Source organism: Rosa chinensis, chromosome 6 (assembly GCF_002994745.2).
Source record: "Rosa chinensis cultivar Old Blush chromosome 6, RchiOBHm-V2, whole genome shotgun sequence".
Classification (NCBI taxonomy): Eukaryota; Viridiplantae; Streptophyta; class Magnoliopsida; order Rosales; family Rosaceae; genus Rosa; species Rosa chinensis.
The window spans coordinates 42,717,703-42,729,970 of NC_037093.1; the positions used below are offsets into that span (position 1 = coordinate 42,717,703).

Here is a 12,268-nt window from a genome sequence, read left to right on the forward strand (position 1 = left end):
AGGATACAAACCCACTCATTGTGTGTTTGCATTCCATTCTTGCATCTTTCATAACATGATCACACTTAGGGGGAGTATTGATACTTGGACTACCTTCCTCTGATTTCTTCTTGGGTGGTGATCCTCCTTCTACATAGCTTTTGCTACTCCTTTTTGTTGCTTTTGTCATTCCTAGACAAAAAGGGGGAGATATTCGTGAACTTGTGCTTTGAATGTTTAAATCTTTTGATAATTAATCTTGAAATTGTCTTCATATATGCCTTATCTTTAACTTGCTTTTCACAAAGTGTGTTCATAAGTGTTTCAAAAAAGGTATGTGGCTGGTGAAATGTGATGACTCTCATGTACTTGTCGAGGGGGAGTTTGAGTAGAATAAGATTATTTTGCATAGGAATGCCAAAGAGGGAGATTATAAGTACAAGATTTTGTACATGTTAGTTGTTGGCATTCCCATACAAAGCAAGTGAAGTATATCATGTCATTTCATCACTGAAAAAGCTGAAAAAGTGCCTCAAAACTGATCTCAGAGATGTCTTAAGTAAACGCATTTCATGTGTCTGCATATGCACTGAGATTGCAACCTGTGTTGCAGGCCCCGAGTCTGTCTGTGGTTTTAGGTCGTCCTTATTTGGAATATATCCTTCTAGTATTTAAATATTGATTAAAAAAATATATTTTCCAGCTGGTTAATTCGTACTGTTTAAGAGTATCAGTCCTAATTGATTTATGATCGTTTTAAACTAATTGACAATCTTTCCTTAAAAGATTTTTTTTTCCTAATAGGAATCAATTAGGTTACAAACATTGATTAAGTAGGAATCTTTTTTCCTCCATATAATTCTTAAAAAGTGGTCTAGGTTTTTAGAGCTTTAAGCATGAGATTAGTGGCATCTCATATCAGTACAAAAGGTGTTCTTACTTAGCAAGAAAGTTTCATGTATGCATCATTAAAATCATTTGTTCCTTGTTATGTGATTCATTGCTCATATACTTGCATAATTATCTCAAAATCAGTGGAGAAGTCTGCGATGCAAGAAGATAGAATAGGTTCGAGTCAAATACTTCATCTAGAAAGTCTACTGATTGTAGTCTTGATTAGTGCTAATTTTGTTTGTAAGTATTAGTGGATTGTCTCTCTCTCTCCGGTTTTATCACTGTGTGACAAAAGATGAGATGGCAAAATAGTTTCAAAAATAAATATAAAAAAATTAAGCTTAATGAGGAAACAAAATTAATTTTCTTATGGGTAATGAAGAAATTCATAAATTTGGTGAGATAAAGGACTCACTTTCCCTAAAATTAAGCTATTTAGACATTTTTCTGAAAAAACAAAACGAAAATTAACTTAAAACATTTCAAACATTCTGTCCTCCAGTGTACCAAAACCAGATCCCAGGGCACCCAGCATTTATAACAAAACGTACAGCAGAATTCAACTCATCCTGGCCGTTGATCAAGTCCCAGCTACTTGTTTTCTTTGTCCTCGAAATGAATAACAAAACAAACAAAAGAAGAAGCCGCACAGCAGCAGCTTTGCTTTAAACCCTCTGCACTTTCTTCTTCGTCGTCTTCGTTTCAAACCCAACAAACAAACAAACAACCCAACCTCTTTCCTTTGACACATATCAGGAGACAAAAATGCACGCCAAGTCCGACTCCGAGGTGACCAGCGTGGAGCAGTCCACTCCTCCGCGGTCGCCGCGGCGGCCCATCTACTACGTCCAAAGCCCGTCCAACCACGACGTCGAGAAGATGTCGTACGGCTCAAGCCCAATGGGCTCTCCCGGCCACCCCTACTACCACTGCTCCCCCATCCACCACTCCCGCGAGTCCTCCACCTCCCGCTTCTCCGCCTCCCTCAAGAACCCCCGCAACCTCTCCGCCTGGAAGCGCCTCCACCGCCCCGACGACCACGGCGACGACTCCGACGAAGATGACCAGAACGACGCCGCTCCCTCCCCCGGCCGCAACGTCAGGCTCTACCTCTGCTTCGCGCTCTTGTTCTTCGTCCTCTTCACCCTCTTCTCCCTCATCCTCTGGGGCGCCAGCAAGTCCTACAAGCCCCAGGTCGTCGTCAAGGTAACACCGTCTCCACTCCTTTCTCTTTCCCCGGCGAGCGGAGGTTGGTTTTTGACGCCGTTAAATTTTCGGGTTTGTCATTGTTGCAGAATATTGTGTTCGAGAGCTTCAACATACAGGCCGGGGTGGACAACTCGGGGGTGGCGACGGACATGCTGTCGTTGAATTCAACGGTCAGGATTCACTACAGGAATCCGGGGACATTCTTCGGCGTCCACGTCACGTCCACTCCTCTCGAGCTCCACTATTTCCAGCTCAAGGTCGCCTCCGGTCAGGTAAACCGTGCCACAGGGTAGTGTTGTCATTTCGCTTTAGGTCGTTGGGAGGTGGGATAGATAGACTGAGATGAAAGTTTGAAAATTTTAGAGTGATGGGTCATATCATCGTCTTTATTGGGAAATGACTGACTGCAAAAGCCTGTAAGTCCTGAACCAACCAGAACGTATTAGAGTCGGACAGCTTTGTTGGGATGCGTAGGGCGCTTTGAAAGTTTCAAATTTTGTGCGAAGACTATATTAAACAAGCTCACCCCTTTGTGGTATATTTGGTGCACGCCATGTTATTGTTGCATTTGGGAGACCCAAGAGAAAGTCTTGCTCTTTAGGCATTGGAACATTGCTCTTTCATTTTTCTAGGCTAAAGCTTGTTTATTGCTATTTAGTATGTGTTTTTGGGCTTATCTTTCATGACTGCTAATCACTTCCTTTAGCTATGGGAGGAACAACTTGGTCACAAATGGGGGAGGGGACCATTATCCATTAATATTCTAGATTAAATAGAGATTTTCCTTATTCCAGCCAATTTTCAATTGGTTTTTTGGGGTTGTTGACATGGAGTTGTAACCAAACACAAGGGTGTAGTTATTGAATTTAAGAACTTGATGGATACCCCAATAGAGAGAATCACTATTTTGGCAATGTCTCTGTCACTTTAATGGGATAAAATCCTTCAAAATATAGGTGGGTTGGGTTTTCCTTCAAGTTTTTAGTTTTTCAGAGAAGAAATTTTGGGACAATGCAAGAAATATGTAGAAGAAATTAAGAACCCTTGGAATTGACAATAGTTTGCTGTTATGAATCTTTATCCATGGTACTGATACCAAGAACATTTTAAAGCAATTTTTGGTTTATTTATATAGGATTTGATAGTCATTGCTAGCTTTATTTCAATAAGTTTATTTTTTATTTTTGTAATGATGAAATTGAACAGATAAAAAAGTTCTCCCAAGCAAGGAAGACTCATCGGACAATATCGACAGTGGTGCTAGGGTCTCAAGTGGCTCTCTACGGTGGAATTTCAGTTCTTGATGTTAGAGGGAATCACGAGAAGGTGGCAGTGCCGCTGAATCTGACATTCGTTGTGCGTTCCAGAGCCTACATTTTGGGAAAACTAGTGAAGTCCAAGTTTTATAAGAGAATTAGATGCTCTGTCACTCTGAGGGGCAGCAATCTAGGCAAGCGTTCTAATTTGACAGAATCTTGCGTCTACCACTGAATCATATGCTCTGTTCATTTACCATCAGTAAGCTTTTGGGGATCTGATTGTCCATTAATTGTTTCTACCACAACTGTTTAAACTATTGTGCTATTTCACTCCATTAGCCCACAAGTTTGTGTACAAAATTTTAATTCGGCTTCAGCCTCTTGGTGGATTTGCCTTTCATTTAGATTGTAAAACTTCAGTAGTTGTAAAGAATAGACGGGGGAAGGAAACAAGTATTTGCAGCCTCCCATTCATTTCTGTAGAAGTGATTTGTATAAAGCATCTTCATTTGTTTCATGAGCGTATGAGATTTCTGTTTCAACTATGGTTGAAACTTGAAAGAAAGTGCGGAGCACAATGTTGAGCTAAAGTTTTTTTTTTTTTAGTAAGAATGTTGAGCTGAAGTGCTGACAATATTTTTTTATACTCTGCATACTGTAAGGTTTTATTAGTTAGTACGTTAAGGGCCTCAAGTCGAAGTAAGTGAAGTTTTGGCCTTAGAAAATGCTGAGTAGGTAAACAAGGGGAAGAGAAGACTTGCAGGACAACATGCCTAACAGGCACAACACATGAAATTTCCGTAAGTACAGAGGACAATAAACAATACAGATTACAAGCGAACACTTTTACAGGTACAGAAAGGAACACAAGCAAGACACGTTACAGGCAAACATCATAGCTAGCTAGCACTACTACTAACACCTAAACATTTATTGGTTCCATATCTCCTGCATGTTAGTACTCCTTGGGTTTCTCCTCTTCATTCTTGTTACCACCAGGGAGCTTCTCCTTAATCTTCTCCATGATTCCTTTTTTCTCCTTTGGCTCACCTTCGTGTGGAGCATGATACTCGGGAGGGGCACTAACTTCTGCTTCCTTGTGCTGTCCAGGAAGCTTTTCTTTAATTTTCTCTATGAATCCCTTCTTCTCCTCACCATTTGTTACTCCACTCTTTGCAGCGGGAATGGGTGCATGGTAAGCATCTTCCTCATCCTTTTTGCCCGTGATCTTCTCCTTGATCTTACCCTTCAGTCCCTTCTTTTTCTTCTCCCCACCTTCTTCGTCACTGCTAGACTGTAATAACACAGATTTAATCAGATCAAACACGGCATATATACCAAATTAGGATCAAATGAAAGACAGCTTACTGAGCTAGAGTTGCTGCCATCATGGTGGTGGAGCTTTTCAGCCAGGGTATGCTTCTGTTCTTCAGGTTGGGGCATCTCATTTTCCTTCTTCTTCAAGAAATCAAACATCCCACAGCCAGTAGCAGGCTCTTCTTCCACCTTCGCTGCTGCATGGTTCTCTTTGATCTCTTTCCGGTACTGATCTGCCATAATGCTAGTGCCAAGTGAACACACAATGAAGGCTTTGCACAACAATATGTGATTCGATATCAGTGATTTGATACTTTGAGTGATGGTTGAAGGTCTGATAGTGCTGGTATTTATAGTGATTTTGAGCACGGATTGCTGACAAGGCAATGCATTATTATATGGCTACATATATACATGGGCTCTCGTTTCGACCAATGGGGAAGAGAAAACTACGAAGGGTCGGTGTGCAGAATCTGCAGTATCAAGAGGTTTCAGTAGAGTTGCCTAGCTATGTGCGAGCAAGGCTTCGAGATTAGGAGCTTGCCAAGGGTTCAATGGTACGGCTCACATGGATGAACTTGGCCGGTGCTCGCAATGTTTAACTTTGATGAATAGATTAGTCATAAACTAGTTTGATAACCTTTAATTAATCAAAGCATGTAGGAGAACTGTTTTCAAGATAAACGAGCAATATGTTTTCTTAAACTTGTCTGATTTCCAAGGCCAAATGAGAAAAGAATTGTCTAGTGTAGCTTATTAACTTCGGTTACTGGATTCAATTAATATGATCTTGATTTGTTTAACTTTGACGACCACTCAATCGTAAAACTCTTATGTATTCCTTAGCAAGATGTACTAGGAAGATCAACCACACACTATCATTTCAGAAGAGTTTATTGCAAGCATGTGTAGAAGCCGAATTGAGTTTCTCAATGTAGCAAAATTGATGAGTTCTCATTCATCCTGTTACATGAGTTTCTCAGTTTCAATAAATTTTTCAGTTTATTTTGGAATTAATTCATCATTGTTAGCTTGTATATAGTATACTATGCCAGTCACTAATAACTTGAAGTTTCAGGGTCCAGTGATTGTCTGCTGCGGCATCGAAGTTCTGGTCGTAGGTGATCTTGAGGTCGAAACTTCCAAATTTCCAATCCACAGTTATCACTTCTGGGATAACTTATAAGTTCCAGGGTGCTGATTGCATCTATATGTTTTTCTCTGTCCCCTCCGCAACAAAAATCTTTTAGGTTCCGGTGGTTGTCTTAACGATTACGGCTTGAAGAAGTTGGCAACCAAACCATTGTCAGCCAAATTCCAAGCTGCTGCAACAACAAAAAGAACACTCAAAACCATTCTCAAGCATCCGAGTCCCATCTTATTACACCAAATGACACCTTTTGGCTTTGGTTTCTTGATAGAAATCCACATAAAACATGGATAAACATATGTCAAAGGCACCGATGTAACTGCTCTAATTAGGGGTGATAGGTCTTGATAGGAGCACAATTATGCGATATTAATAACGTTAATCTCTATAGTTTCTTTGTTAGTTTAGTGTATTTTCTCGTTATTTATGTTGTTTACTTGTTTTATAGGTATTTTGAGCAAAGAAGGAGAAAAGAAGTAAAAGAGGGATTGAAAGGCAAAATCGGCAAATCTGCCTATGCAGGTCAGTCAACTTCGACAGATCACTGATACCAGCTCAAAATGATCCAGAGGATGATCTTTATATTGATGGAAAGCTTCGGATGTCTAGTTTCCAGATATTTTTAAAGCTTATCAATATCATTTTTCTAGAAGAAGTTATGGCCGATTTAGTATAAGAAGGTCAGGTTGCGCGTGAATCTAAGGTTGGACGGGAATTTATGTTTCGAAGCCCAAATCACACTGAGAAGCCCAAGGACGATTTTGTGCTTCATATTCTGACTTATGATGGACAAACGGCACGATATGAATTGTTGGAATAAGTCATCAAGTTCAAGAGCCAATAGGAAAACTCTACCTAAGCACGTGAACCCTAATTCTTTTAGGTTTTGGATTTCCTACACAACAAGAAAGATGAAGGCAACCTCTAAGCATATAAAAAAAGAGATCAATCTGCAGCAGCTCCTCTCTTCTCTCTTCTCTTCTCTCCTTTCTTCGCTCTTCCTCCCATTCTTTGTTTTGTTTTCTTCTATGTTTAACTAGTTTTTATTAGTTAGGGGGCTGCTCGAAGCCCAAATCATGATTGTAAACTTATTATGACTTTCAATTAGTTTTGTTTATCTATTGGATGAGAATCTAATTTCTATCTTCACATTGATGATTCCTTTGCATGTTTTCTTTGGTGCGCAACTTAGATTGCATGTTTAGGATTCTATTGCTAAGAATGATCATTGCCTGTGCCTTGTTTCGAGGGTTCCGTTGAGAGTTCTAGAGTAGTAAATCGTCTATAAGGCGAGTGATTAGGTTCCTAGGTTAATTGAGACGCGTCGTACTCAAGATGCCTTGTGATGTCTCGTTTTTCTTAATCTTAATGATTTCTATGTGTTAAATCTAGCGTTGCGTCAACCTAGGTTGCATTTTAGGAAATAGGTTAGGTGTAGAGCGTCTCTAACCTAGCATACAAGTAAGGAAGAACAATAGGTTAATTCAGGCGTTGGGTTAACTTGAGCATCTTCATCCATAAATAAATGAAATTAGGTTGAACATGATTCGTTTACTTGATTGATTGGTGGTGGATGCAATTCCTCTAACTTGTTTTATCTTTGATTTTCAAAACCCTGAATCAAGTCTTTTTATTTTCGGAGTCGTTCAGTGTTTCGTTTTTATTTAATTAGTTCGTCAACCAAAACATCTTAAAAAATTATCAAACTTTGTCAATAGTTAGTTTATCATGTCTAGAGTCTGTCTGTTAATTTTCGTGACATTTAGAATAGTTTAGAGTTGTCTGCCAGTCAGATCTTTATAACTGGACAGTTTAGGTTTATTTTGTTTTGAGTCTTTAGATTAGTGATTAGACCACAATCTCTTGCGGGAACGATCCCTACTTACCTATACTATTTTCGACATTCTTGTAGGGTTAAATTATAGACTTTTTTTGTGCATCTATTTAGGTGTATAGAAATAGCCTATCAGGTCTCCAGGAATGGCAAGGCCACTGCCACAAAGAATGCGAGTCCTCCAAAGAAAAGGCGAAAACCTATCCGAAGCCATCTCGGGCACGGTTCCTTCTTCTTACTGGTGTACTTCATCTCCATGTTGTCAAAAACTACCATGACATAGATTTGGAATGTAGCTACGCAATTTATCAGTACCAGTATGCAAAATAGTCCCGGAACAAATTCTGAGATGTTTTTTCCATGGAATTGAGAAACTGCTTTCACCACTTGTGCATTTTTGAAAGGTACCTGCATAAAACATGATACCCTAGTCTGTGATCATATGCCAACATTAATTGAGATCATGTATAAAAGCTTTGAAAAATTCCTCACCTTGTTTCCATAAGCCCAATATCCACCAAGTGCAAGAGGAAATAAACACATGGCTATGAGTACATGTGATATAGTCACTCCACTCCACATTCTCTTATGAGAAGGATGTTTTGGGTCTGATGGCAATGTCCCCTGCATCAGTAGATACCTTTACTCCCACAAGCATTGCAAAATCAACAAAAATGGAAATGATCGATTTCAACGTCAATATAACCATGTAGGCTCCTAAAATTAGACATATGTTTGGACTTGTTTCTTGTGTTTTGACATCGACGTAGTCATTTTGGAATAATGTTGACAACTACGTTATGTCGCGAGACTCTTAATCTAGATGATACATTCAACAAGAGTCTTAAGATGTCATGTCACCATTCTCTGCCAAGAGAAATAAGCGCTGATGAAAATGAGCAAGATCAAACACACACCTGTATCTCAAGGATAACATTCTGACCTCTGAATGCAAGGAAAATGATGCCAACTGAATTCAGTACATCACTGAAGGACTCCATGGTAGACTTCGTAGCTGGTGGCGCATACGATACATCATTAAGCTTGCCCTTGCATATTGAAAGAGCCCATATCATGGTACAATATACAATTGCTGATGATTCCACCTCCTATGATGATTAGCTGCGCACACGTACCCCCGGAAAGATACATTACTGGGAACAGAGTTAGCAACTTTCCTAGCTTTGGACCTGAAAAGAATAAAAGATGTTCAGTCAATACATTACTAGCCATTTACTTGATTTGATAAAGAAGAAGAGCTTGTGGTGTTAACCAAAGGCAGTTACTGCAAGGTGGACGTATCTACTATAGCGAATTCCAGTTTCAGACTCGTGTAATCCTACAAGGAGTGACATTGTGTAGAGCTTCCATGAATACACTATTGACAAGCATATGATTCCCCATTCCCTGCAACCATTGAAAATCTGCAACCAAACATTATCTGCTTCCTTGCATCTATACAGTAGCTTGTGATTAATTTAACTGTACGAGACTTTTTATTTCTTATGTTCTACAAAAACCAATTATTTTCATTTGTAATTTTGTCCAAGTATGGACACACTTGTGCCTACAGAACTTGCTTTCAACATGGTAAATTTTGTTTTCCAAGTAATGCAACAGCATTTTCCCTCTACGAAAACCCAGGTGGAATTTTTAGCCTATTTTATATCAGGATTCATCCTCAACTTGATATGTTAGAGGCAAGAGGGTAGCAATAACTTCTCATGTAAAAATAAATCAGTATCGAGTAGATCGAGTACTACACAATTATCAAGCAAGTTACTCTCGTCATTTCTTGAGAAAAAAGCTCCAGAGATATGTTTCTATCAGACCAAAAAATAAAAAAGTATATAAGAAGAACTTGTTACTTACCATCCAAGAGTAGCAAAAGCAACAGGTAGTAAAAGGGCTTGAATTCCAATTCCTGAAGACAGAAGATGAAATGTAGCAGAATAGGTGGTCCCTTTTCTGGACTCTGTGAGGGGTAACCAAGCATCTTGTGGATTGAGCTCACCACCTTCCCAGTCTGTTGTACTATCTATGTTTTGGGGACTCACTGTGACTGGTATGACTTGGGCAGATTGTGGACCTCTATTGTTCATGCAGGAAAAGTCTTGAGCAAAACCTTGGCTTGAATGTTTTTCAACATCATCTTGATCTCCCATGCCTCCCAATTTAAGCTACAGTTTTGTGGCTGTGGTTTTTCAAATATGTCAAAAATAATTTCAATGCCAGTACTTAGCACTCTTTAATTCGCTGCTTCTGGTGACGGGGCAAAAGCTAGCTAGAAGTCCTCACAGGAAGCAAACAAGAAACGAGGTGCCTTTCTTCAAACCCTTTTCATTTTTGGGCATATAAATATCTGAAACAAAAACGAATATACATACACCTGTGAGTTTTCGCATAAAATGTTAAGATCCAGTTGGAAACCAAACTGTTATTAAACAAAAAGAAAAGAAAAGAATGTTTTTTCAATAATTACAAAGACATTAGGAAGGACAACTACTGACCAAGGAAAAAACAGATTGAAAATAAGAGCAAAAATATGCCTTCTCAGAAATTGCAAAGACGACAAATAGGTGAAAGGTCTAAATCATAAGGAAACAACAAAATTACATGCAGAAAAAGATCTCAGAAACAACTGGGGACCCAAAAATGACATCATGACGAAGGGCTTTGGATGAAGGGTAGAAGCCAGAGGGGGAGAGATCGAGTTGGTTTGCAGATCCGAGAGTGATATCTAAAGTATCATCAGGGTGATATAATTGCTGTGACATTTGGAGGTTTAGGACTTTAGGCAGTTCATTTGATTTTTACCGCATTCTAATGTAAGAAAAGCGTTTTAACTAATTACTAGAACTACCAAAATCACCCTCTGGGATCAAAGAAAACTCTGTGGTATTGTTCTCGAAGCAGATTGAGGTGAAACCAGCATTGCTCAATCTCTGTTAAAAACGGACTAAGCTTCATGTGGGGGATGAGAATGTATGGGAAATTTGTGGAGTTCGAGAGGTTTATGAAATCCTGAGGACAACACTAGTAACAAATGGCAGCCTCTGTCAAATATGCTGATTTTGTGCTTATACTAGTTCGTTCTAGATTTTAAGTTAATTATGGTTCCGATATAAATTCTCCCGCCGATTTGGGCTGAGATGATAGGAGTGATGGATGTCTCCGCAGCCTTGGGCTCTTGAGCTTGGACTTTGCTTGTGGGCCCTGTCTGGGCTTTTGCGGGTAGTATGTTTACGTTGCTTATTTTCTTAATATTTTATTTGTTGTTTCTAATAAGTCCCCATCAAAATATAGTGGGCGATAGCGGGCTTTGTTCCTGTCTGCAGACTCAGTGTGTCTTGTTTGACCTAGTGAGATGACTATCTATTTTAAAATGGAAGCAACCTCCTAGTGATGAGATGAAATTAAGAGTCACCGAATTAGATTTTGTGAGGCAACATTGCAGGAAGGCAGTGCTATTTGTTATGATGTCTCTCCTTAGTAGAGTTATGTTTCCGGTATGTCACCTCTATGTTAAAGCAAATAGAGTAGTCAATTGAAAACTCTTTGTTAATTGGTGCATGTTAGAATACATAACTTTAGTGGAGACTTTTGGTATTATTCTAAGAAGTTCTCTTGATACTTATTGTAATTTGAAGTTCAGGCTCTATGTCCCCCTCTTGTATTCCATGATTTCATTAATAAGGTTTGTGAGCAACCGCACGGGTCCTTGTTCAAAAATAAAAATAAAAATAAAACTAGAAGTCACAAAAGTTTTAAACTGAAGCACCATCACAAATGAGTGAAGAGAGGTTTACGGAGCATGGGGATAATGCCAGTGACAAGTGGCACCGCATGGAAGAGTTTGGATCTTGAGTTTTTTTTTTTTTTTTGGTTCAAGAGTTTGGATCTTGAGTTATTGATGTGCTTGTATGTAAAATTATGTCTCATACGTCTATTTAATTATATGTCCAATATAAATTCTAATATTAAGCTATAAATTCTAAATAATAAACTATAAACCCTAAAAATTTAGTGAAATGTTAAAAGAAAAATACATTATGTGTTTTCGTCAAAGTAACTGACGAAGAGGGAATCAAGGAATTGCTATTACAGCTCAATCAGCATTTACTATCATTATTGTAATTGATATTTCCGTTGTAATTCTCTCCCTATATAAAGGGACTATCAAATGAAATGAGTGGACCAATTCCTATTTTACTTTTACATGAAAAAAATGGGCTAATTAGTGTTTAGTACCCTGTGCTTTTGGTCCAACATCAATTCAGTCTCCCGACTTCCAATTTAATCAAAAACACCCCCACACTATTATTTCTCCATCCAATAGGTCCATTCGCCAAAAATCAGTCAATTTCAGCTGTTTTGGTGCTGACATGGCGATCCAACTCAGCCCAGGTGGGGGCCCACATCAAGGCGAATTGACCAAACTGACCCTGGCTCTAATCTAACACATAGACGATCTCCCCAAATCCCATTACGACTCCTGCCTCCCTCATTACGCGATCTGAAACCCTAAAGAAAGCCCCAAATCGCATCCCTTTGGAGAAACCCAAAATTTGGAGAACACCCAAGCAATAGATGGTTGGTGAAGAAGGAGAAGGCTATATATTGAAA

General features: G+C 39.0%; 2 protein-coding genes and 1 pseudogene across 2 annotated transcripts; 1 reads left to right on the forward strand and 2 right to left on the reverse strand.

The window, feature by feature from the left end:
• Positions 1 to 1,222: 1,222 nt before the first annotated feature.
• Positions 1,223 to 3,906, forward strand: LOC112172958. Its single transcript, XM_024310481.2, has 3 exons — positions 1,223 to 2,079; positions 2,169 to 2,354; positions 3,289 to 3,906. The coding sequence occupies exons 1-3, from the start codon at positions 1,639 to 1,641 to the stop codon at positions 3,571 to 3,573; spliced, it is 912 nt and encodes a 303-aa protein (XP_024166249.1). The 5' UTR covers positions 1,223 to 1,638; the 3' UTR covers positions 3,574 to 3,906.
• A 200-nt stretch (positions 3,907 to 4,106) lies between these two features.
• Positions 4,107 to 5,046, reverse strand: LOC112174835 (dehydrin COR47). The gene is made up of 2 exons (XM_040509769.1): positions 4,710 to 5,046; positions 4,107 to 4,635 (listed from the first exon to the last, which is right to left on the reverse strand). Exons 1-2 carry the CDS (start codon positions 4,896 to 4,898, stop codon positions 4,297 to 4,299), a joined length of 528 nt encoding a protein of 175 aa, XP_040365703.1. The 5' UTR covers positions 4,899 to 5,046; the 3' UTR covers positions 4,107 to 4,296.
• Positions 5,047 to 5,930: 884 nt separating this feature from the next.
• LOC112171371 lies at positions 5,931 to 9,816 on the reverse strand (annotated as a pseudogene).
• Between the last annotated feature and the right edge of the window lie 2,452 nt (positions 9,817 to 12,268).